The sequence below is a fragment of the Erinaceus europaeus genome, chromosome 3 (assembly GCF_950295315.1).
Source record: "Erinaceus europaeus chromosome 3, mEriEur2.1, whole genome shotgun sequence".
In the NCBI taxonomy this organism is placed as follows: Eukaryota; Metazoa; Chordata; class Mammalia; order Eulipotyphla; family Erinaceidae; genus Erinaceus; species Erinaceus europaeus.
In genome coordinates, this window is record NC_080164.1 from 46149884 (window position 1) to 46173536 (window position 23653).

General features: G+C 39.2%; 1 protein-coding gene across 10 annotated transcripts in view; it reads left to right on the forward strand.

Annotated features, from left to right (window-relative positions):
* TIA1 (TIA1 cytotoxic granule associated RNA binding protein) overlaps positions 1 to 23653 on the forward strand; it is a 39990-nt gene that overhangs the window by 8967 nt on the left and 7370 nt on the right. For 2 of the 10 annotated variants that reach the window (XM_060187127.1, XM_007521242.3), the window contains exons 3-11: positions 793 to 891; positions 3675 to 3729; positions 3897 to 3929; positions 5135 to 5222; positions 13832 to 13907; positions 18508 to 18616; positions 19003 to 19098; positions 19194 to 19278; positions 23016 to 23139. In XM_060187127.1, coding sequence (XP_060043110.1) covers positions 793 to 891; positions 3675 to 3729; positions 3897 to 3929; positions 5135 to 5222; positions 13832 to 13907; positions 18508 to 18616; positions 19003 to 19098; positions 19194 to 19278; positions 23016 to 23139 — 765 coding nt within the window. The other 8 variants (XM_060187128.1, XM_007521243.3, XM_060187130.1 and 5 more) reach the window with 7 other exon arrangements.

Here is a 23653-nt window from a genome sequence, read left to right on the forward strand (position 1 = left end):
CCCTCCCTCCCTCCTAGCTAAAAAATAAATCGAATAAGTATAATAACAGTGGAGCCAGGTGATGGCACACGCATTACCAAGCACAAAGCCCAAGGTTCTAGTATCCCCTCTCCACACCCAGGGGCGTCACTTCATGAGTGGTGAAGCAGATCTGTAGGTGAAAGAAAAAAAAAAAAAGGAAAAACTGACTGCGGGGAGCAGTAGATTCATAGTGCCAGCATCAAGCCCAAGCAATAAACCCTGGTGAATATTAAAAAAAGAAAAAAAAAAGTGGAGAGGAAATACTCATGTATTTCCATACATACTCATTACGAAAAATTGGATTCCGTATAGTAGTATAACTTATTAAAGATATTTTTATGAAAATATTTTAAATACTTTAGTTTCCTAATATATTTTTAATTTTAATTTTATTTATTTATTTTCCCTTTTTGTTACCCTTGTTTTATTGTTGCAGTTATTGTTGTTGATGTTGTCATTGTTGGATAGGACAGAGAGAAATGGAGAGAGGAGGGGAAGACGGGAGAGAAAGATAGACACCTGCAGACCTGCTTCACTGCCTGTGAAGCGACTCCCCTGCAGGTGGGGAGCCCTGGGCTCCAGCCGGGATCCTTACGCCGGTCCTTGTGCCACCGCCTGGCTCCCCGGTTTCCTAATTTAAAGATTAGTGAAATATTTCCTTCGTTCTCCATGATTTGAGGTGTACAAAGCATAAAATTACAAGGTGACGGGAGTATAGTACTCAGATTGGCTTTTTTTTTCCCCATCTCTCTCTCTCTCTTCTTCAAACAGACAGCTGGAAATGATCCATATTGCTTTGTGGAGTTTTATGAGCATCGACATGCAGCTGCAGCACTAGCTGCAATGAATGGGCGGAAGATAATGGGTAAGGTAAGCTGCCGTAAGTTAAAGTAGGTGACTCGCACTGGAAAATGCTAAACTGGATAGTTTCAATTTTAGAACTATATTTTAGAGCAGAAGATCATTCACATTTAGTATTTAAAAGGTGACGTTCAGACTCACATCTGAGGCTCGAAAGTCTCAGGTTCAACTCCCCTGCACCACCATAAACCAGAGCTATGCAGTGCTGTGGTTTAAAAAAAAAAAACAATTACAGCAGGACTGGAGATAGTTCACCCAGTAGAGCACATACTTGTAGCATACTTGAGGGCCTTGGTGTAAGTTTCCTACCACCACATTGGAACTACACGCATAGCACCAAGGAAATTTAAGTCATCCTTAAAAAAAAATTAAAAATTTTAATTTATTCTATTTGTTTATTGGATAGAGACAGAAATTGATAGGGAAGAGAGACACCTTCACTACTCATGAAGCTTTCCCCCTGTAAGTGGGAACCCAGGGCTTCAACTTTTGTCCTTGTGCATTGTGACATGTGCTCTACTAGATGTGCCACTGCCCACTCCCCATTAACTTCTGTTTTATAAGAGAGAGGGAGGGATACACACACACACACACACACACACACACACACATATTTCCCTTTTGTTGCCCTTGTTTTTCATTGTTTTTGTAGTTATTGTTATTGATATTGTCGTAGGGAATATGTGTGCTTAATCAGGTACACCACTGCCCAGCACCTTTATATATATTTTTAAATGCTTGGTTTTTTTTTAAAGAATTTGTTTATTTATTCATGAGAAAGATAGGCAGAGAGAGAAAGAACCAGACACCACTCTGGCACATGTGCTGCTAGGGATTGAACTCAGGACCTCATGGTTGAGAATCCAATGCTTTATCCACTGTGCCACCTGCCAGACCACAGCACCTTTATATTTTTAATCGCCACCAGGGTTTTCCGTGCAGGTACTATGAATTTATGACTCTCGGTGGCTTTCCCCCCACCCCTGGTATTTTATTGGATAAGACAGAGATTGCTTCACCACTCATGAAGCATCCCTCCTGCAGGTGGGAAGTCAGGGATTGAACCTGCATACTCACTCATGGTAATGTGTGTGCATAACCTGTTGTGCCATTGCCCAGGCCCATCTCTCTCCTTTTGAATTTCTCCTAAATAAGTAAATAAATAGAATGTTTAAAAAATGAAACATTGGGTAGTACAGGTAAAGAATAATGGAAAATTTATTGAGATACTTTAAATAAAAAAAAATAGTAGAAGGCTGGGAGTCAGGTGGTAGCGCAGCAGGTTAAGCGCATGTGGCGCAAAGCACAAGAACTGGCGTAAGGGTCCTGGTTCAAGCCCCCGGCTCCCCACCTGCAGGGGAGTCGCTTCACAGGCGGTGAAGCAGGTCTGCAGGTGTCTATCTTTCTCTCCCCCTCTGTCTTCCCCTCCTCTCTCCAATTCTCTCTGTCCTATCCAACAACAATGACATCAATAACAACAACAAGAACTACAACAGCAATGAAAAACAACAAGGGCAACAAAAAAGGAAAATAAATAAAGTAAATTAATAGAAGGCTAATAAAGAAGTCTGTAAAGTTAGAATTTGTCAGCAGACCCGTTAGATCACACATTACAATGGGCAAGGACCTGAGTTCAAGCCCTCAGTCCCTACCTGCAATGGGAAGGTTTCATGAGTGACTAAACATTGCTTCAGGTGTCTTTCTTCCCCCCCCCTTGTGACTTCTCTGTATATATACAATAATAAATAAAATTTAAAAATTGTCAACATACTTTGCATAAGTGTAAGTTAAAAGATGGATATTGGGAACTAGGTAGTATCTCATTTAATAAGAGAGCCTGCTTCACATGAATGAGGTTGGAGCGCCAGGAGTGGTGGACCAGTGTTGTGGTGCCTTGCCTCTTTCTCTCAAAACAAAAAGAGGGGCGGTTGGGGGAGAGAGAAAGAAAAGAAAAAAGTTAGACCAGGAAATTGTTCAGTGGCCCTGTGTTCTTTTCTTGCCATCACACTTATAAAAAATATTGAAGGTTAGAACTGGTCTTCTCTTGACTTTTTTTTTTTTAATCTTATTATTTATTATTATACAGAGACAGAAATTGAGGAGGGGAGAATAGAGATAAAGAGACAGAGACACCTGCAGCCCTTCTTATAACACTCATGAAGCTCTTCCCTTGCAGTTGGGGACCAGGAGCTTGAACCCTGTTCCTTGCGCACTATAGTGTGTGACCTTAACCAGATGTGCCACCACCTGGTTCCCCTTCCTTTGACTGCTTACCAGAGCATTTCTCAACTTTGGCCTATGGTGGTGTTGGGAATTGAATTTAAGACCTTTGGTGCCTCAGGCATGAAAGTTTGTGCATAGGCATTATGCTGTTTCCCCAGACCTGAATGTTTGATTTTTTTTTTTTTAATTTATGATTCCCTTTTGTTGCCCTTGTTTTATTGTTGTAGTTATTATTGTTGTTATTGGTGTCGTTGTTGGGTAGGACAGAGAGAAATGGACAGAGGGGGAAGAGAAGGATAGACACCTACAGACCTGCTTCACCACTTGTGAAGCAACTCCCCTGCAGGTGGGGAGCCGGGGCCTGGAACTGGGATCCTTATGCCAGTCCTTGCATTTTGCTCCTTGTACTTTGTGCCATCTGCGCTTAACCCGCTGCGCTACTGCTTGAATGTTTCATCTTAACAGTATGTCTTCCTTTGTCTTTGTAGATGTAAATCTTAAGAGATGTGGTTTTGAGTTTCATTAAATGAAATGTAAATGTAGAGTTCTTTTTCTTTCTTTTATTTTAGGAAGTCAAAGTGAATTGGGCAACAACACCCAGCAGTCAAAAGAAAGATACAAGCAGTAAGTCCATTCATACTCTTTGAACATTTGCTTTATTTTACACAATAGTTTTATTGTAAAGCATATAAACATACATGTTTGCAGTAATGTTTTGATCGTTATCCTAAGATATGATTGAATGTGTTTGTGTTAATAAATTTAAGAACAAATCTAATCTTTGTCATCAGGTAGTACCGTTGTCAGCACACAGCGTTCACAAGGTAATTGTATCTTCTTAAACATAAAATGAAATCTCTTGAAAGGGTATTCACTAACCACCTGAAGTTTTTTTTTTGTTTGATGTTGGTGGGAGGAGGGAGGGAGGAGGTCATGTTTATTTGTCTCTGGCAATATTTTTCCCCCTTCTTCCCAGTGTTGACCAAGTGTGGTTTGTCCACTCCTTTGGTGCTATTTCAAGCTCTGTGACCTCCCTTGGTAGCAGCTGATGCCTTAGAAATACTTTTACCAACCAAAGGGCAAGACACCTTGTTTCCTTGAGGTCACGATCTGTGCTTCATACCCAGATCTTCAGATTGCTTGAGTTGATCCTGAAAATGTGTTTCCCAAATGGCAACCCAATATGTTGCATAAAGCCTGCCAAGTAGGGGTAACTTTTTCCAAATATACTTTATCAAAGTTGCTGTATATGTTCAAGTTAAACTGTTGAAACAAATATTGTGTGTTTTAAAGTGTTTGCTTTTCTGAGTAAAAAAAGAAACTTCACAAATGGGATCATTATTTTTTTTTTTCCAATGCATTATTAATGGTTCTGATATAAAGTGAAGGGATTACTGTTTTCATTCTGTTGCCTTCAGTCTTAGTTCTTGCACATGGATTCACATAAACTGAATGGTGTAATGTCTGGGCAACCAAAACTGTTGGCTTTTGAGAAAACTATCAAATACTTTAACATCAAACTGTTGCAATGCAAGGTATTTCTTTGATTGTTCTTCACAAAATATGGTTAAACGAGTAGATCATGTAGCTAGCTTCAGTAAATTGTCTTAACTGAGGCAAATCCAATCTACATAATTCACAATACCACTACTTAAATTTGTAAAGCCTTAATATAGTGGTAAATTAAATAAATGTAAATAATTGCTATTAGAATGGTAATTAAGTTTTCCCTTTTTTTTTTTTTTGCAAAATTTGTTAATTATTTTCTTATACCAGTATAGTAATTGGCTGTGAATAGAAATATAACTGTTTCCAGTTAGATATATTAGTCCTTTTAGGAGAATCTGTCCTGTATTATCACCTTGATCCATAATATTTAAAATTGGCAGAATTTGTATAGTAATAAAGATTAGTGTTTTACTATAATCTACAGATTATCTTAAGAATACTTTGTTGAACAGATACTAGTATTTTTTTAATTCTAAAATTGTACTTTTATTTTCACTTCCCCCTTCCTTCCTCTTACAAGATCATTTCCATGTCTTTGTTGGTGATCTCAGCCCAGAAATTACAACTGAAGATATAAAAGCTGCTTTTGCACCATTTGGAAGAATATCGTAAGTAGCAGAAGATAAATTTTAAGCGTTTTTAATTAGAAGCAGTCTTATATAGAAATAAATTGCAAATCAACTTAATTTTTTAACATTAATTTTAAAATTTGAATCTAATGTTGCTTACTTAGAAACTATCCCAGCATTAACAACAAAAGATTGTTTTCCCATTAATAAATCTTTGGGTCCTTTTTCAATTTTTTTTTTAATTAATTTATTTTCTCTTTTGTTGTCCTTCTTTTTCATTGTTGTAGTTATTATTGTTGTTGTTATTGATGTTTTCATTGTTGAGTAGGACAGAAATGTAGAGAGGAGGGGAAGACAGGGGGGGGAAGAAAGATAGACACCTGCAGACCTGCTTCACTGCCTGTGAAGTGACTCCCATACAGGTGAGAAACCGAGGGCTCGAACCGGAATCCTTTTGTGGGTCCCTGCGCTTTGCACCACATGAGTTTAACCTGCTGCGCTACTGCCCGACTCCTGAGTCCTTTTCCAATTAGTATTAGCTTTTTTTTTTTTTCCTCCAGGGTTATTGCTGGGCTCGGTGCCTGCACCATGAATCCACCGCTCCTGGAGGCCATTTTTTCCCCTTTTTGTTGCCCTAGTTGTTGCAGCCTTGTTGCGGTTATTATTGCCATTGTTGACGTTGCTTTGTTGTTGGATAGGACAGAGAGAAATGGAGAGGGGGGGAAGACAGAGAAGGGGAGAGAAAGATAGACACCTGCAGACCTGCTTCACCGTCCGTGAAGCAACTCCCGTGCAGGTGGGGAGCCGGGGGCTCGAACCGGGATCCTTACGCCGGTCCCTGCGCTTTGTGCCACGTGCGCTTAACCCACTGCACCACCGCCCGACTCCCAGTATTAGCTTTTAAGAGACAGTTTTGTTATTGTACATACTGTTTCTTGTATGAATGTCCTGGTAGGTAGGTTGGTCAAAACTTAGGAAAATTGTGTTGTGACCCATCAATTTAGACTTTTTGGGCATTTCTGATAACATGCAATTTTATAATAATTATTTTAATAAAAAGTTGACAGTTCAGCCTAAAAAGCAATTACTAAGTGTTATTTCCCAGATAACTACCCTGTTATAAAGTGTAGGGGGAGAATGCTTTTTAGTAGTATGTGAGGTTCTGTTTGCTGGCATTTGTTTTTATGAGATGGTTTCACATGAAAGAGAGTAAAAGAGTGAGAAGCCAGAACAATCACTACATATCAAACTAGGATCCTCTGGCGTATCGCACCAAAGTAAAAGACTCTGGGGTGGGTGGTGGGTGGGGAGAATACAGGTCCGTGAAGGATGATAAATGACATAGTGGGGGTTGTATTGTTAAATGGGAAACTGGGGAATGTTATGCATGTACAAACTATTGTATTCACTGTTGAATGTAAAGCATTAATTCCCCAATAAAGAAATGAATTTAAACAAAAAACTAGGATCCTCAGGCTTACCAGTCCTCCACTGAAGTATTTCCTTGGCCACTGCCCTTGTGATTAATATACAACTTAGGCTCTTTGTAAATAGCTCACTCAAGGAGGCTGGGCAGTGGCAAACCTGGTTACGTGTGCAAGGATCTGGATTCGAGCCCCCGCTCTACACCAGAAGGGGAGCCACTGCAAAAGTGGTGAAGCAGGTTTGTAGGTGTCTTTCTCCTTCTCTGTCTTCCCATCTCTCTCAGTTTCCCTCTGTCCTGTCAAATAAAACAAAAGAAAACATGGCCACGGGGAGCAGAGGAATCATAGAGCCAGCATTAAACCCCTATGATAACCCTGGTGGCAATAAAAAAATATATAATATAAATAGCTCACTCAAGGTAGCATTCATCATAAAAAGATTTTAATCTTTTGAAACATGCTATCTCAGAGTACAAGTAAGTTGATTATAGGTCTAATAATTTTTGCTCTATTAGTGATTTAACAAAGTTAAGAAGTAATAATTGAATATAGAAAACACAATTTTACGAAGCGCAGGGAATAGCATAAGGATCCCGGTTCGAGCCCCCGGCTCCCCACCTGTAGGAGAGTCGCTTCACATGTGGTGAAGTAGGTCTGCAGGTGTCTGTCTTTCTCTCCCCCTCTCTTTCTGTCTTCCCCTCCTCTCTCCATTTCTCTTTGTCCTATCTAACAATGACAACAACAATAATACCTACAACAACAATAAAAAAAAAAGGGCAACAAAAGAGACAATAAATAATTTTTTTTTTTTAATTTAAAAAAAGAAAACACAATTTTAGGGTTTCTGGTTGCTTTACTTAAAAAAAAGTTAGTAGGGAGTCGGGCTGTAGCACAGCGGGTTAAGCGCAGGTGGCGCAAAGCAGAAGGACTGGTATAAGGATCCCGGTTCGAGCCCCGGCTCCCCACCTGCAGGGGAATCGCTTCACAGGCGGTGAAGCAGGTCTGCAGGTGTCTATCTTTCTCTCCCCTTCTGTCTCTCTCCATTTCTCTCTGTCCTATCCAACAATGACAACAATAATAATTACAACAATAAAACAACAAGGGCAACAAAGGGAATAAATAAAATAAATATTAAAATAAATAAATAAATAATTTTTTTAAAAAGTTAGTAAAACAAACATTAACTTGCTTTTTTTTTTTTTTTTTTTTTTTTTTTTTTTTAACTAGAGCACTGCTCAGCTCTGGTTAGTGGTGGTACTGGGGATTTAACCTGACACCTTTGTACCTGAGGTGTGAAAGGCTTTTTGTATAACATTATGCTCTCTCCACATCCTTCAAACACTTAACTTTTGTTTGATGAAGAAACCAGTAAGTGGCAGGAGCATGTAAGGGGCTAGAAAACAAGTGAAAGTTATATCTGGTGATAAAGGGGAGGTTTCATTTGAAGTCTTAAAAGTTCTTTAGATTAAAAATGCATAGTGACCAAGAATGGACATACGTTAAAGGCTAACTTTAAACACATTTGTAAAGCTAGGACTTAAAACAGATTCTTCTGTGACATTTTTCTTTGTGAGGACTGATTAAGAAAGTAAGTATATTTCAGCTGGCTCCTTCTGCAGTTTGTTCTCATAATCTGAAAATAAGTATATTTCTGATTTTTTGTTTGTTCCTCAACATCTGTTTTAGAGTTTTGTTTTGTTTTTAATTAATTGATTTATTTTCCCTTTTGTTGCCCTTGTTATTTAGAGTTTTAATGATGGCTAGCTTTCAAGTATCTGAACTTGAGTCTTTACCTTTGACCTCTCAAAGACTTTGTAAATTTGTGTTGAATTTTGATGATTTGTTTTGTTTTGTTTTTGTTTTGTGATTTTTAAAAAATATTTATTTTCCCTTTTGTTGCTCTTGTTGTTTTTCATTTTTATTGCAGTTATTATTGTTGTTGACGATAGGACAGAGAGAAATGGAGAAAGGAAGGAAGGAAGACGGGGGAAGGGAGGAAAGGGAAGAAAGACACCTGCAGACCTACTTCACTGCTTGTGGCGAGACCCCTGGCAGGTGGGAGCCAGGAGTATTACCACAGGTTCTTGTGCTCACGCCACGTGCGTTTAACCCGGCGCACTACCACCCAGCTCCCAAATTTTGATGATTTTTTTTTTTAGAGACAGATTTTTTTTTAAAGATTTTATTTATTAATGAGAAAGATACAATGAACCAGACATCACTCTGGTACATATACTGCCGGGGACTGAACTTGGTACCTCATGGTTGAGAGTCCAGTGCTTTATCCACTGTGCCACCTCCGGACCACGAATTTTGATGATTTTTATCAAAATTTTCTTTCTTTCTAACTTTCTTTTATTTTTAAATATGTTTTTTAATTTATTTTAATTTATTCCCTTTTGTTACCCTTTTTTTATTGTTGTGGTTATTATTGTCATCATTGTTGGATAAGACAGATAGAAATGAAGGGAAGAAGGGAAGACAGAGGGAGAAAGACAGACACCTGCAGACCTGCTTCATCACCTGTGAAGCAACTTCCCTGCAGGTGGGGAGCCGAGGGCTCAAATCGGGATCCTTACAAAGGTCCTTGTGCTTTGCGCCATGTGTGCCACGTGCGCTTAACCTGCTATGCTACTGTCCATCGCCCTTTTTTTTATTTTTTATTTTTGCCTCCAGGATTATTGCTGCGGCTCAGTACCTGCACTGTGAATCCACTGCTCCTGAAGGCCTTTTGTCTCATTTTGTTGCCCTTGTTGTTGCCCTTGTTATTGTTGCCATGCTGCTGTTGTTGGATAGGATTGGGGGGAGAAAGACACCTGCAAATCTGTTTCACCACCTATGAAGCAACCTCCCTGCAGGTGGGGAAGCGGGGACTCAAACCGGGATCCTTACACACTTCGAGCCATGTGTGCTTAACCTGCTGCACTACTACCCAACCCTCAAAATTTTGATGTAGAGGATCTTTGTACATTTTACAGTCTTCAGAATAATCACATGGCTATAAAATGTTTTTTATTATTTCTATTATCTTTATTTATTAGATAGAGACATTCATAAATGGAGAGGATAGGGGAGATAAAGAGACACCTGCAACCCTGCTTCACCACTTGCAAAGCTTTCCCCCTGTAGGTGGTGACTGGGGATTTGAACGTGGGTCCTTCTATACTGTAATGTGTGCTCAACCAGGTGTGCCAGCCCTGGATATAAAATGTTTAAAGAATCCTGATGTTGGGGGTCAGGCGGTGTCGCAGTGGGTTAAGCGCACGTGGCGCAAAGCGCAAGGACCAGCGTAAGATTCCCGGTTCAAGCCCCCGGATCCCCTCCTGCAGGGGAGTCACACTGCTTCACTACACACAAACCTTCTCCCTGTGGGTGGGAACTGGGGGCTAGAACCCTGGTCCTTGCGCATTGTCACATGTGCTCTCAACCAGGTGTGCACCACCCGGCCCCTAGTTACTTATTTCTGTTACATATGTCAGCATTATGATTTATCTTCACATGTCCTTTAATCCACCATGGTTATATATTTATGTATTATATTTTTATTTAAACTTTCTTTAAATTTTATGATTTTCAATTGAGTCAATCAAAAATGTCTAAATTTTGGTGTAACCAAGGTGTTCAGCATTTTTCTTCTTTTTTTTTTTTTTTTTCTTTTTCGAAAGTACTGGTCAGCTCTGGGTTGTGTTACTGAGGATTGAATCTGGTACCTTTAGTGCCTCGAGCACACGTGTGTGTGTGTGTGTGTGTGTGTTTTGCATAACCATTATGTTATCTCTCCAGCCCATACATTAAAAAATAATAATAATTATTAACACCTGTTGGGGACATTGGACAGAGCAACATAGTATAGTCATCTCAAAGAAGGCCTGTACAGTTCTTATAGACAAAGTCCAATAACCTCTTACTCTTTCCCATGGACTCAGTCACACAGGTGGTGTAGATATCATTGGCAGACAAACTAAGGTTACTCTGACCTCGAGTGCAGGTTGCAGCCGGGTGAAGGGAAAGTCAACAAAAATTCCTGTTATGTCTTCACTACTTCGCTGAATTAAACTTTAGACACTGTGCTAACGTTTTACTGTCTAAGCTGAGAACTAAAATCATTATTATTGCTTCACTATATAAGCTGAGCTCTGCTAAGAATAAAGCATCAGATGATTAATCTGGTCCTTCTGTCCCGTCATCATTATTTTGCCCTCCTCTTGGAGACTGTTCAGATTTCATCAGGACCAGACAAACATCCAGCAGGGGGCGGGGTAGATAGCATAATGGTTATGCAAAGAGACTCCAATGCCTGAGGCTCCAAATCCCCAAATTCAGTCCCCTGCACCACCACCATAAGCCAGATCTGATCAGTGTTTGGGTAAAAATAATAATAACAATAAATAATAGAGAGCAGAGTTTAGGGGACAAGGGTTAAACAGAGCCAGAGCATCAATCACTGGTGCATGCGATGCTACTGATTGAACTCTGGACCTCATCATTTTTTTCCAGGTCCAAAGCTCTAGCCACTGCACTACCTCCTGAGCCATAAGCATTTCTAAATTTAGAAGAACTGATTTCTGGTGTTTTTTTTTTTTTTTTTCTGCTAACAGAGATGAATTGATAACTGTATATTGAAAAGTTCTTGTTCTAGTAAAATAATGTTTTATTTATTTATTTTCCCTTTTGTTGCCCTTGTTTATCGTTATTGTTGTTATTGCTGTCGTTTCTGTTGGATAGGACAGAAATCAAGAGGAGGGGAAGAGAGAGGGGGCTGAGAAAGATAGATACCTGCAGACCTCCTTCACCATCTGTGGAGTGACTCCCCTGTAGATGGGGAGCTGGGATTTCGAACCAGGGTCTTTAAGCTGGTCCTTGCACTTTTTTGCCATGTGCGCTTAACCCACTGCACTACTACCTGAACGCTGGTGTTTTTATTCTTTTTTATTATTCTTTTTTTGTTATTGGATAGAGACAGAGAGAAAATGAGAGCGAAGGGGGAAATAGAGAGTAAGAGAGACACCTGCAGACCTGCTTCTCCACCTGTGAAGCGACTCCCCTGCAGGTGGGGAGCTGGGGGCTTGAACCTAGATCCTACCCCGTGCACTTAACCCGCTGCACTACCACCTCACTCCTCTTTTTATTCTTATATAAATATTTGGCCCAGTTCAGAAGTACAATTATATCTTAACTATACCCATTACTTGTGAATTGTATAAAGTATTATAGCACTTCTACATGTTTGTGTAGTATATTTTGAAGTTTATGAATATAACAGCTAAATTAAATAATTTTCTCCTTCATCCAATCTTTTGTTGCTTACACTTGGATAAAGGACTTAAAAACCTTTATTTTATAAAACTAAACTAAAATGAGAGCAAAGCATATATGAATGAATGGAGGAAAATAATTTTAAAGGACCTATTATTTAAGAATAGGTTTCCTGGGAGTCAGGCATTAGTGCAGCAGGTTAAGCGCACCTGGTGCAGAGCGCAAGGACCAGCGTAAGGATCCAGGTTCAAGTCCCCGGTTCCCCACCTGCAGGGGAGTCACTTCACAGGTGGTGAAGCAGGTCTGCAGGTGTCTTTCTCTCCCCCTCTCTGTCTTCCCATCCTCTCCATTTTTCTCTGTCCTATCCAACAACGACAACATCAATAACAGCAGTAACAACTACAACAATAAAAACAAGGGCAACAAAAGGGAAAATAAATATTAAAAAAAAAGAATAGGTTTCCTTAATTTATATACTTTAATATTTATTTTATTTATTTATTCCCTTTTGTTGCCCTTGTTGTTTTTATTGTTGTAGTTATTATTGTTGTTGTCATTGTTGGATAGGACAGAGAAATGGAGAGAGGAGGGGAAGACAGAGAGGAGGAGAGAAAGATAGACACCTGCAGACCTGCTTCACCGCCTGTGAAGCGACTCCCCTGCAGGTGGGGAGCCGGGGATCGAACCAGGATCCTTATGCCGGTCCTTGTGCTTTGCGCCACCTGCGCTTAACCCGCTGCGCTACAGCCCGACTCCCAATTTATATACTTTAAACCCTTTCTGTTCCTTGAGTTTAGGTTAACTGAGCAATTTTGCTGTCAGCTACTAAATTCAATGCATGTGTACCACACAGATAATTGGAACAAATAATTGGTATTCTTACATATTGAGAAGTGACTTCTATTAATTTTCTCTCTACATCAGCACTTCCTGTCATTTTGACCCTAGACACAAAATAAATCACTCCTAAATTAATAAAAATATGCTTATGTGTAGTATAAAATAATATTGCATGGCATTCTGACCGGTTTTTGTTATGAACGTGCCTGTTTTGTTCATGTGTCCTGAGAGAACACGCATTGTGACATACCTGGCTAACTTAAAACAGATTGCCTGTGAAGCACAATTTGAGTCCAATTTTTTGAGGTATGGAGTTTTAGCTATCACGGATGGGTTTTTACTCAATCTCAAAAAATAGGGCTCTGGTTATTTTGCAGTGTCTCTGAAGAATGGACAGAGTTTCCCTGGCTAACTACAAGCTACGGTTCACAATGGATAAATGTTGGCGTGCTTTTTTACTTTTGACTTTTTAAATTTTTGCTTTTATGTCTTGTAGTTTCCAACCAATCTTATATGATCTTATATTTTAAACTTCAGTCTAAAATTCTTAAATTGTTTGAAACTAAAGTGTGTGTCTAATATTTTTTCTCAATGATTTAACGTTTCTGAAAATATCAAGTTCTCAGAATTTGCCAAAGGGGGTATAAATTGATTTGAGAAAATAAAATAGCTGAATTATTAATTTAGGGAATATACAGTCTTTTTATTCTTTTAGATTCCAGTCTTGTATTTTGATTTTTTAATAACTAGGCTGTATATGTTATCAAATAGTAAATTATAAATTGCAGTTAAAGAAAGCCATCTAATTGTTTGTGAAGTCCCTTAAGTGGTCAATTCTTGTGAATAACTGATTTCATTATGCTTAATATTTAAAACTTTCTAAAGCTTTTTGAAATAGGAGGCAATTTCTGTGAAACATAAATATATGAATATATATTCATACATGTATTTAAGTTATTGATTTGCATGAGTATAAAATAAAGCCTTTTTTGCTGATGATAAATTTTATAGACTAAAAGTAAATTTTGAATAAGGGATTGTTTTAATGAAGATGAAGCATGAAAATAAGTTGACTTGATATCCAGGGGTGAGTTTGTGGCCCTAACCTTCTAATGTTTCTGATTCCAGAGATTCCCGAGTGGTAAAAGACATGGCAACAGGAAAATCTAAGGGATATGGCTTTGTCTCCTTTTTCAACAAATGGGTGAGCTCAATAAATTCATGTGCGGCACATTAACAGTAAAGGATGAATATACTCAATTTATTTTAATGATTTTTTTTTTTTGAAATTTCACCTGCCATCTGGTTCACTGATAACACCCTCACTGGAGGTGAGGATGTCTTTCTCCTTTGTTGATTAATCATATTCAACCCCTGATACATGAAGATTACTGATAAGATATTTCTAAAATACAGAAAGTAGAGATGTTTAAATTATCAGTTAGTAGTTATCAGTTAGCAGTAGAGTATAGGCATGCATGCATATAAGACCCTGAATTGAGTCCCTGGAATTTTATATACTAGAGTGGTACTATGTGCTCTCTCTTTTTCTATTATGAAATATCAAACCTGATTCTGAACTCACAAGTTCAGTCCCCAGCACCACCATAAGCTAGAGCTGAACATCGCCCTAGTGGGAAAAAACACATTTTTAATTTAATTAATAAGAAATTATTTAATTCATTACCTTTATTGTAATTCCCATCATAATTTAGTAGTAACTGATGTTTAAATGAGTGGGTTCTTAAACATTTTTTGGTAATGTATATCAGACTATCTCATTTTTTTTCATTGCAACAATGAATTAACACCCATTTTTAAAAAATATTTATTCCCTTTTGTTGCCCTTGTTTTTGTTGTAGTTATTGTTGTTATTGATGACAGAGAGAAATGGAGAGAGGAGGGGAAGACATTGAGGGTTAGAGAAAGATAGACACCTGCAGACTTACTTCACTGCTTGTGAAGCGACTACCCTGAAGGTGGGGAGCCGGGGGCTGGAATCAGGATCCTTACACCATTCCTTGTGCTTTGTGCCACCTGCGCTTAACCCTCTGCACTACCGCCTGACTCCCTAACACCCATTTTTTTATAGACTTGAGATTTCTGGTATTTACAGAGAAAAAGGATAGTGCAGTTTGTCAAATGAGAGGTCAGAGTAGGATATTGGACTGTTGGAAAAATTATGATGGTGATCTGGGTGGTGGCTCAATGGATAAAATACTGGACTCCCAAGAATGAGGTCCTGAGGTTAGTCCCCACCAGCACATGTAACAGAGTGATTTCTGGTTCTTTCTCTCCTCCTATTTTATTAAAAATAAATAAAATACTAAAAGAAAAGTCATGATGCATTTTTGTCTAGAAAAGCATAGCAAGATCAGTCATGACTTTTCCGATAACCCAATGTATAAGAAGGAAAGACTCTTGAGGAATTGTGGAAATGTATCTTTGTGACAACAAAAATCCTTTAATATTACTTCAGTAAAGTGATAATGGAATTTTTTAAAGTGCTGATACTAAAAAATAATTCCTAGTCAAGCAATTTTATGTTAATATGAACTAAGTTAATGTTCTCTTATTATATTTTTAAAAACTTGTGAATTAATTATTCTGTTGTCTGGTGCATTCATGTATAAGCATGTTTTTTAAAAAATGGAAGACTCATGACTTAGTGTGACAATGGAATAATATCTTTGATATGTCCCACATATAATATAAAAATACAGGGCTGGGGAGATAGCATTATGTAAATCACTTTTTTCTAAGTATTTTTAAATTATTTACTCATGAATAGGAACAATGAGATTGAATAGGAAGGGGGAAATAGGGAGGGAGAGAGAGAGATACTTGGAGTTCTGCTTCACCACTCATGAACTCACCCATTCTTAACCCTAACCCCACTCCTAACCCCACTCCTACCCCCACAGGACTAGGGACTTGAACCTGGGTTCTTATGCACTGTAACGTGTACTCAACCACGTGCACCACCACAAGCCCCCTATGTAAACCATGAGGCGCTCAGCTACCAGGTCTAATCCCCAGCACCACCATAAGCCAAAGCTGAGCAGTGCTCTGGTAAAAGGACCAAAACAAAACAATGTAACACTATTATCATAGCTTTTGAAGAGAGGAAACCTTAAGTATTGATTGTGCAAAACTTTTGGGGGTGTAGTACTAGGTGAAAAGGCTCATTTGTTTGAAATAGGTAGGAAGTATGTGTCTGCATGTAGTTTGTGCATGCATACAAATGTCCTTTACTCCTTGCAGGGAAAACTGTGAACTCTGTTGCGTGGTTTCCTGTTATAGATAAGAGGAGTTAGGCAGATGATGGTGTACAGGGTGAGAAGTTTCTCACTGTAGTGTTTTGTTGGTATATGAACCTTGTAAATACAATAATTTAACTATTTGAGTATCATACCTCAAGGCTCAAACCAGTTAAATACAGGAATATCACATTTCTAAAAATAAATGGGCGAAAGGTACTATACTTGGGCAACACAATACGAGGAGGTCTCATTAACCTAAGATTTTATTATATTGTTTCATTTTAGGATTTTTGTTAGCCAATAGTAATACAGAAAGATTACTCTCTGTGCCTTAGAGAGTCATGTATGTTTTTGATACTGTGAAGCATATCTTAAAATTTTATAATTTGTTAAAATAAGTGCTTAAAGTAAGTATGATGTCTTTTCTTACTGGTTTATGCAAAATTTAAAGTTTATTCATTAATTTTATTTGTTCACTTTTATGAGAGGGAGGGAGGCAGATTAGTGCATCTATGTCATATATGGTGCTTGGGATTGAACTTGAGACCTTATGAATGCAAGACACAAGCTTTACTGCTGAGACAACTCCCTGGCTCCTGTGATCATTTATTGTGCTAGTTCCTTCTGAATTTTTTTTTTTTTCCTCCACCAGGGTTAACACTGGCTTTGATGCTGGCACAACAACTCCATTGCTCCTGGTGACCTTTTATTTATTTATTTATTATTGCTATTTTCCTTTTTTGGTAGAGACAGAGAGATGGGGGAGAGGGAGGGAGAAAGAGAGGTACCTGCAGCACTACTCCAGCAATCATAAGCTTTTCTTCTACAGGCAGTGATCAGGGACTTGACTGAGGGGACTTCTGAATTTTTTAAATCTACATCTAAGAGGCCAGGTGGTAGCACACCTGTTGAGCACACATTACAGTGCTCAGTGATCAAAGTTCATGCCCCTAGTCCCCACCTGCAGAAGGAAAGCTTTGCAAGTGGTAAAGCAGTGCTGTGGGTGTTTTTCTATCTCTCTTCCTCATTATCTTCCTATCCCTCTCAGTTTCTGTCTCTATCTAATAAATAAGTAAATAAAAAAATATATATATATGTATTTTAAATATACATTAGGGGGCTGGGTGGTGGTGCACTTGGTTAAGTTCATGCATTACCATGCACAAAGGCCCAGGTTCGAATGCTTTATAAGCAGTGAAGCAGTGCTGCAGGTGTTTTTATGTCTGTTTCTCCCTCTCTATCTTTCCCTCCCTCTCAATGTCTCTCTGTTCTATCAAGTAAAATAAAGTTTAAAAAAGTAAGTACATAAAGATAAATTTGAAAAAATCTACATCTGTGGTCCGGGAGGTGGTGCAGTGGATAAAGCATTGAATTCTTAAGCATGAGGTCTTGAGTTCAATCCCCAGCAGCACATGTACCAAAGTGGTGTCTGGTTTTCTCTGTCTCCTATCTTTCTCAGTTAATAAATAAATAAATAAATAAATAAATAAATAAATAAATAAATAAATAACTTTTTAAAAAATCTGCATCTATTTACAGTTATGCCAAGTAGCATCCATTTTTGAGGGGGGGGAGGAGGCAGAGAAAGGAGGACCTTGTTTATGCATGATTTGATCATTCCCTTACCTGTATTTTTGTTCAGATAGAGGAGGAGAGATACTATAATACCAAAGCTTTCTTTCTTTCTTTTTTTTTTTTTTTACTAAAGCACTGTTCGGCTCTGGTGGTGTAAGGGGTTGAACCTGGGAATTTGGAGCCTCAGACATAAAAGTCTGTTTGCATAACCACTATGCTATCTACCCCTGCCCAATACCAAAGCTCTCTCTAGTGCCATCACACTCCTGTGTAGTGTCAGGTTTAAGCCCTGGCACCACATGTGAGGTACTATGGCACTAGAAGAGTGGTTCCGTTGTGTCTCCTCAGCCCCTCTCTCTGTCCTTCTGTCTCAGCGGTAGGGAATGTCTGCCCCACTCCCCATGAAATCATTTGGTCTGGTTCTGCCAAGGCAGCCGCAGGTAGGACTCAAAATTCAATAACTTTATCCTTTTCAAAATGTTGAATTATCTAATGTGAGATTTTTTCCAATCCATAATATTCTCGAGTTGTTGCATGAACTTTTTTTTTTTAAGGTTCATTTTATTTTATATGAAACATGAGAGCATGAAACAAGAACGCCACTCTGGTACATGTTCCACAAGTGAGTGAACCAAGAACCTAAGGCGGCATGCAGGTCATGTGCTACGTAATAAGAGCTTTGGGGCTCCATGCTTTTTCAGGTGTCTAACAACATTCCCAGAGTTTAATATCCAAGTAAAAGAATGATGATTATGAAAGAAAGCACTGTTGCATTTTAGGAATGCTATCATATGTCATACATTTCATTAAGTATTTTCATTCAGAAAACATTAGAAACCAGCCATGAGTTTTCACTACTGCTAACAGGTTTTTTTTTGTTTGTTTGTCTTTGTTTCAATTTTTTTGTTTGTTTTTTACATCACCTAATAGTGGCTTCTTTGTTGTTTCTAATGTTGTGCGGAACAGGATGCTGAAAATGCCATTCAACAGATGGGTGGCCAGTGGCTTGGTGGAAGACAAATCAGAACTAACTGGGCAACCCGAAAGCCTCCAGCTCCAAAGAGTACATATGAGTGTAGGTGTATTGGAGAAGAAAAGGAAATGTGGAATATTGGAGAAAAATACACTAGATTTTAAATGTTAGAGCTGTTCCGGAGACTTATTGCAGAAATAGATGAGAAGCAAATCAAGACTACTGTTCAAAAATGTACTTAGTTTTCATTTTTGTAATTATAAATAATAAATTATATTGTCTAATGTCAAGTCTCCTTAGTAGAGAATACTGGGTAATTTTGTAGCTACTTCTGGGGCGGGGGAGTTTTAATCTCAATCAAATGTAGTATATATTCTACAAGCATTTTGCTTAAGTTAAATATTATTACAGTAGTGTAGCTAATTCTGCTTTTGTCTTCTTTAATACTGTATTTAATGAATTGAAAATATCAAATTTTGTCTCCCCAGCAAACACCAAACAACTGTCATACGATGAGGTTGTAAACCAGTCTAGTCCAAACAACTGCACTGTGTACTGTGGAGGTGTCACTTCTGGACTAACAGGTACAGGACCTTTGCCTGTACAGCATCTAAATTTTTAAAATAATAAACTTAATATTTGTAGAATTTTAATATAACTGTGGATTGTGTCCCCCTAGAACAACTAATGCGCCAGACTTTTTCACCATTCGGACAAATAATGGAAATTAGAGTCTTTCCAGATAAAGGATATTCATTTGTTCGGTAAGCCTGTTTTTTTTTTTTTTTTTTTTTTGCTGGGGTTCAGTACCTACACCATGAATCCACTGCTCCTGGATGCCATTTTCTCATTTTGTTGCCATGGCTCCTATTGTTGTTGGATAGGACAGAGAGAAGTCAAGAGAAGGGAAGACAAAGGGGAAAGAAAGATAGACACCTGCAAGCCTGCTTCACCACCCATGGAGCAACCCCCTACTGGGGGAGAGGGGGACCCCTCAAACTGGGATCTCTAAGCTGGTCCTTGCTTTGTGTGTGTGTGTTGTTGTTGTTTTTTTAAGTAAATTTTTAATATACCCATTGATTTACGAACTGTAAATTACAGGAATAAAGCTTCATACTTAGTATGTAGGGGTGGTTTCATTTTGTTTTTTAGATAAACTGAGAGGGGTGGGGATAGATAGCATAATGGTTATGCAAAGCAGCTGTCATGTCTGAGGCTCCAGAGTCCCAGGTTCAGTCCCCTGCACCACCATAAATCAAAGCTGAGCAGTGCTCTGGTTTAAAAAAAAAAAAAAAAAAGACTTGATTAAAAGAGAGAAATTGAGAAGGAAAGAAGAGATGGAGACCGAGTAACACCTGCAGCACTGCTTCACCACTTGCAAAGCTTTTCTCCTGCAGGGGGAGACTGGGGCTTAAACCTGGGTCCTTGTGCATTGTAATGTGTGTGCTCAACCAGGTGCACCACCATGCAGTGCCCTAAGGGGTGGTCTTTTTTAAGAAAAAAAATTTCCTTGGCGGGAAGCTGGAAAAGCATACACATTAGCATGTACACAGACCTGTTTTACTCCATATAGGAGAACCTGCAAGGGGAAAGCTTCACCAGCAGCGGAGCAGTGTGGTGTTTTTCAAAAGAAAAAGGCTATCGGGAGCCTTGGAGTTGTGCAAGCACTGAACCCCAGTGATAATCCTGGTGACCAAACATATATACCCCCCCCACAGACAAATAACTTTTTAATCTTTAGTAGTTTTCTTACAATTTACTTGGGATACAAAGAAATAACATTTTCTCTTTAACGATTTCTCTAGAGGTTGGGAGAAATAGCATAATGGTTATGCAAAAAGTTAATCCCCCTGTACTATCATAAGCTACAGCTAGGCAGTGCTCTTGTTTAAAAAACAATTGGGGGCAGGTGATAGCATACTTAGTTGACTACACATGTTACAATGTGCAAGGACCCGGGTTCGAGCCCCCTAGTCCCCACCTGCAGGGGAAATGTTTTGCAAGTGGTAAAGCAGTGCAGCCAGGTGTCTCTCTGCCTCTCGCCCTCTCTTTCATTCCCTTCCCTCTTGATATCTGGCTGCCTATCCAGTAAATAAATAAAGATAATAAAATAAAAATTTATGTAACATCATATTTGCCACTGACACTTCTAGTTCCCCCCTTTTTAATTTTTAAATTACCTTTATTATTGGATAGAGACAGCCAGAAAGCGAGAGAGGGAAGGGAAGGAAATCAAACTAGGGAGGCCAGCTTTACGTCACTTGCAAAGCTTTCCTCTTGCAGGTGGGCACCAAGGACTTGAATCCAGTTCCTTGTGCATTGTAACGTGTGTCCAACCAGGTGTGCCACCATCCAGCCCCTAGTTCCCTCTTCCTAGCACAGGACTAATAAAGTACCTTCTATTTTATGAAATTTCTCCAGAAGTATAAAATCTTCGGGAGGAGGAAATAGCACTTGTATGTCTAAGACTACAAGTTTGAATCCCCTGCACCACCATATTCCAGAGCTAAGCAGTGCTATACCCTTCCTCATAAGAATGAAATAAGTAGCAAAGAAGACATGCCCTTCTGTGTCTTTGAAAGTGGTGTAGTGAGTACTGTGTTGGACATACACGCAGCGGGACCCTTGTCTGCTTCCCTTTGTTTATCTTTATTTTATTTTATTTATTTATTCCCTTTTGTTGCCCTTGTTTTGTTGTTGTAGTTATTATTGATGTCGTTGTTGTTGGATAGTACAGAGAGAAATGGAGAGAGGAGGGGAAGACAGAGAGGAGGAGAGAAAGACACCTGCAGACCTGCTTCACCGCCTGTGAAGGGACCTGCCTGCAGGTGGGGAGCCGGGGGCTCGAACCGGGATCCTGACGCCGGTCCTTGAGCTTAGTGCCACCTGCGCTTAACCCGCTGTGCGACTCCCGCTTCCATTTATTTTTAAAATATTTTTATTTATTGAATATTTTTATTTTTTAAAGCAGAGCTCTGGTTTATGGTCTTTTTTTTTAATTTTTATTTTTACTGGATAGAAACAAAAATTGAGAGGGGAGGGGGACATAGAGAGGGAGAGAAACATCTGCAGACCATCACCATGCATGAACCTTTTCCCCTGTTGGTGGGGACCAGGAGCTTGTAAAATGACCCCCTCCTCCTGCAGGTGGGGAGCCAGGGGCTCAAAATGGGATCCTTGTGTTTCACATTATGTGTGCTTAAACTGGTGCACCACCACCGGTCTCTGCAAAAAATATTTTTATTTGCAAGTCTTTCTTTTTTTTTCTTTTTTTTTGTTCTTTTTACCAGAACACTGCTCAGCTCTAGTTTATGATGGTGCAGGGCACTGAACGTAGGAATTTGGAACCTCAGGTGTGAGCCTCTTTACATAGCCATTATGCTATCTACCTCCTCCCCACAAGTAATTTTTTAAAACTTTTTATTTATAAAATGGAAATATTCACAAGACCATAGGATAAGAGAGTTACAGTTCCAACCATCAGAACTCCATATCCCATCCCCTCCCTTGATAGCTTCCTTATTCTTATCCCTTTGGGAGTATGGACCCAGGGTCATTATGGGATGCAGAAGGTGGAAGGTCTGTCTTCTGTAATTGCTTCGCCACTGAACATAGGCATTGGCAGGTCGATCCATACTCCCAGCCTGTCTTTCTCTTTTCGTAGTGGGGCAAGGCTCTGGGGAAGCAGGGCTCCAGGACACATTGGTGGGGTTAGCTAGTAGGTCTATTTTAAGTATATTCCAAGGGGCCCATGGTTTTACTAGTTTTTGCCTGAGTCTGACAGCTAACATGTACCCAAGGTATTGTCTGGGGAGATGGTGTCATAGTTGGAAAAAGGACTAGAAAGCTGGATCAGGGAAGAGAGTAGCTCCCAAATATGGGAAAAGTATATAAATACTGTTAACTGTAAACCCTACCTATTTGATCTGGGGTCCATATTTAGCACAGGAGCCTATGTAACCTCTGCATCCCTGTAGGTCTGAGCTCACGTTTTGTGGTCACAGCTAGGAACATTCTAGGCTGCACTAATTTCATTATCCATCTTCCTCGAATGGTGGAGTATATTGCCCAACCTCCCTTTGGAGAAAGGAACAGTCCCTACCATTGTTGATCCACATTGAGGGGAAGGCTCTGTAGGGGTTCAAGAGGGGTCCATTATGTTGTTCCTGATGGAGATGATCAGTGGCAGTGGAGAGAGGTCCATCATGTCTGTGTAGAAATCCCAGGACTTCCTGACTAGGACCCCAGGTGATGGGGTGGGCTGGTAGTGACTAAAGAGTCATCATTAAAATATGTCGGTCTCTTGTCCTTACCCAGCTTTTGTAGTCCTTACTTTGTCTGACATGGTTAGCTTTGGATTGTTTCGGAACCTGTAATAGGAAGTAGGTGAGGGAGGGTATCTAGGTCTAAGAAACTATTTGATTAGGTACTTTTTGGTGTCTTTCCATAAATAATTTTTAAAACAGTTCATATTAATCTTTCTTAATATTGTTTTCAATAGGTTCAATTCCCATGAAAGTGCAGCACATGCTATTGTTTCTGTTAATGGGACTACCATTGAAGGTCATATGGTGAAATGCTATTGGGGCAAAGAAACTCTTGATGTGATAAATCCAGTGCAACAGGTGAGAGGGTTCTTGACTATGCAGAATAATTGCTGGGCTCATAGTAAAATTACTTGAAAATGTAATTGTTGATTGTTCCTATTACTAAGTTTCTAACTAAAATTATAGTATATGAGGGATCTTCCTACATGTATTATAGTTTCAATGTGGCAGCTCATGGATTGGGTGACATGATTGTGACTTATTCTCTCACAGTCAACTTTAAAAAACTTCAAAAGGGGGCCGGGGAGATAGCGTAATGGTTATGCAAACAGACTAAACTTCAAAAGGGGCTGAACAGTGCTGCACATGGTAGATCATACACATCATCATGCTCTGGGGGAGGAAGGAGGAGAGCTTCTAAAGATGTGGGGTAGTGCTGTAGTTGTCTCTCTCCTTCTCTTTCTCTTTCTCTGTCATAAAAAAGAAAGGGAGGGCAGGGTTAGTAGATAGCATAAAGGTTATACAAACAGGCTGTCATGCCTGAGGCTTCGAAGTCCCAGGTTCAGTCCCCTGCACCACCGTAAACCAGAGC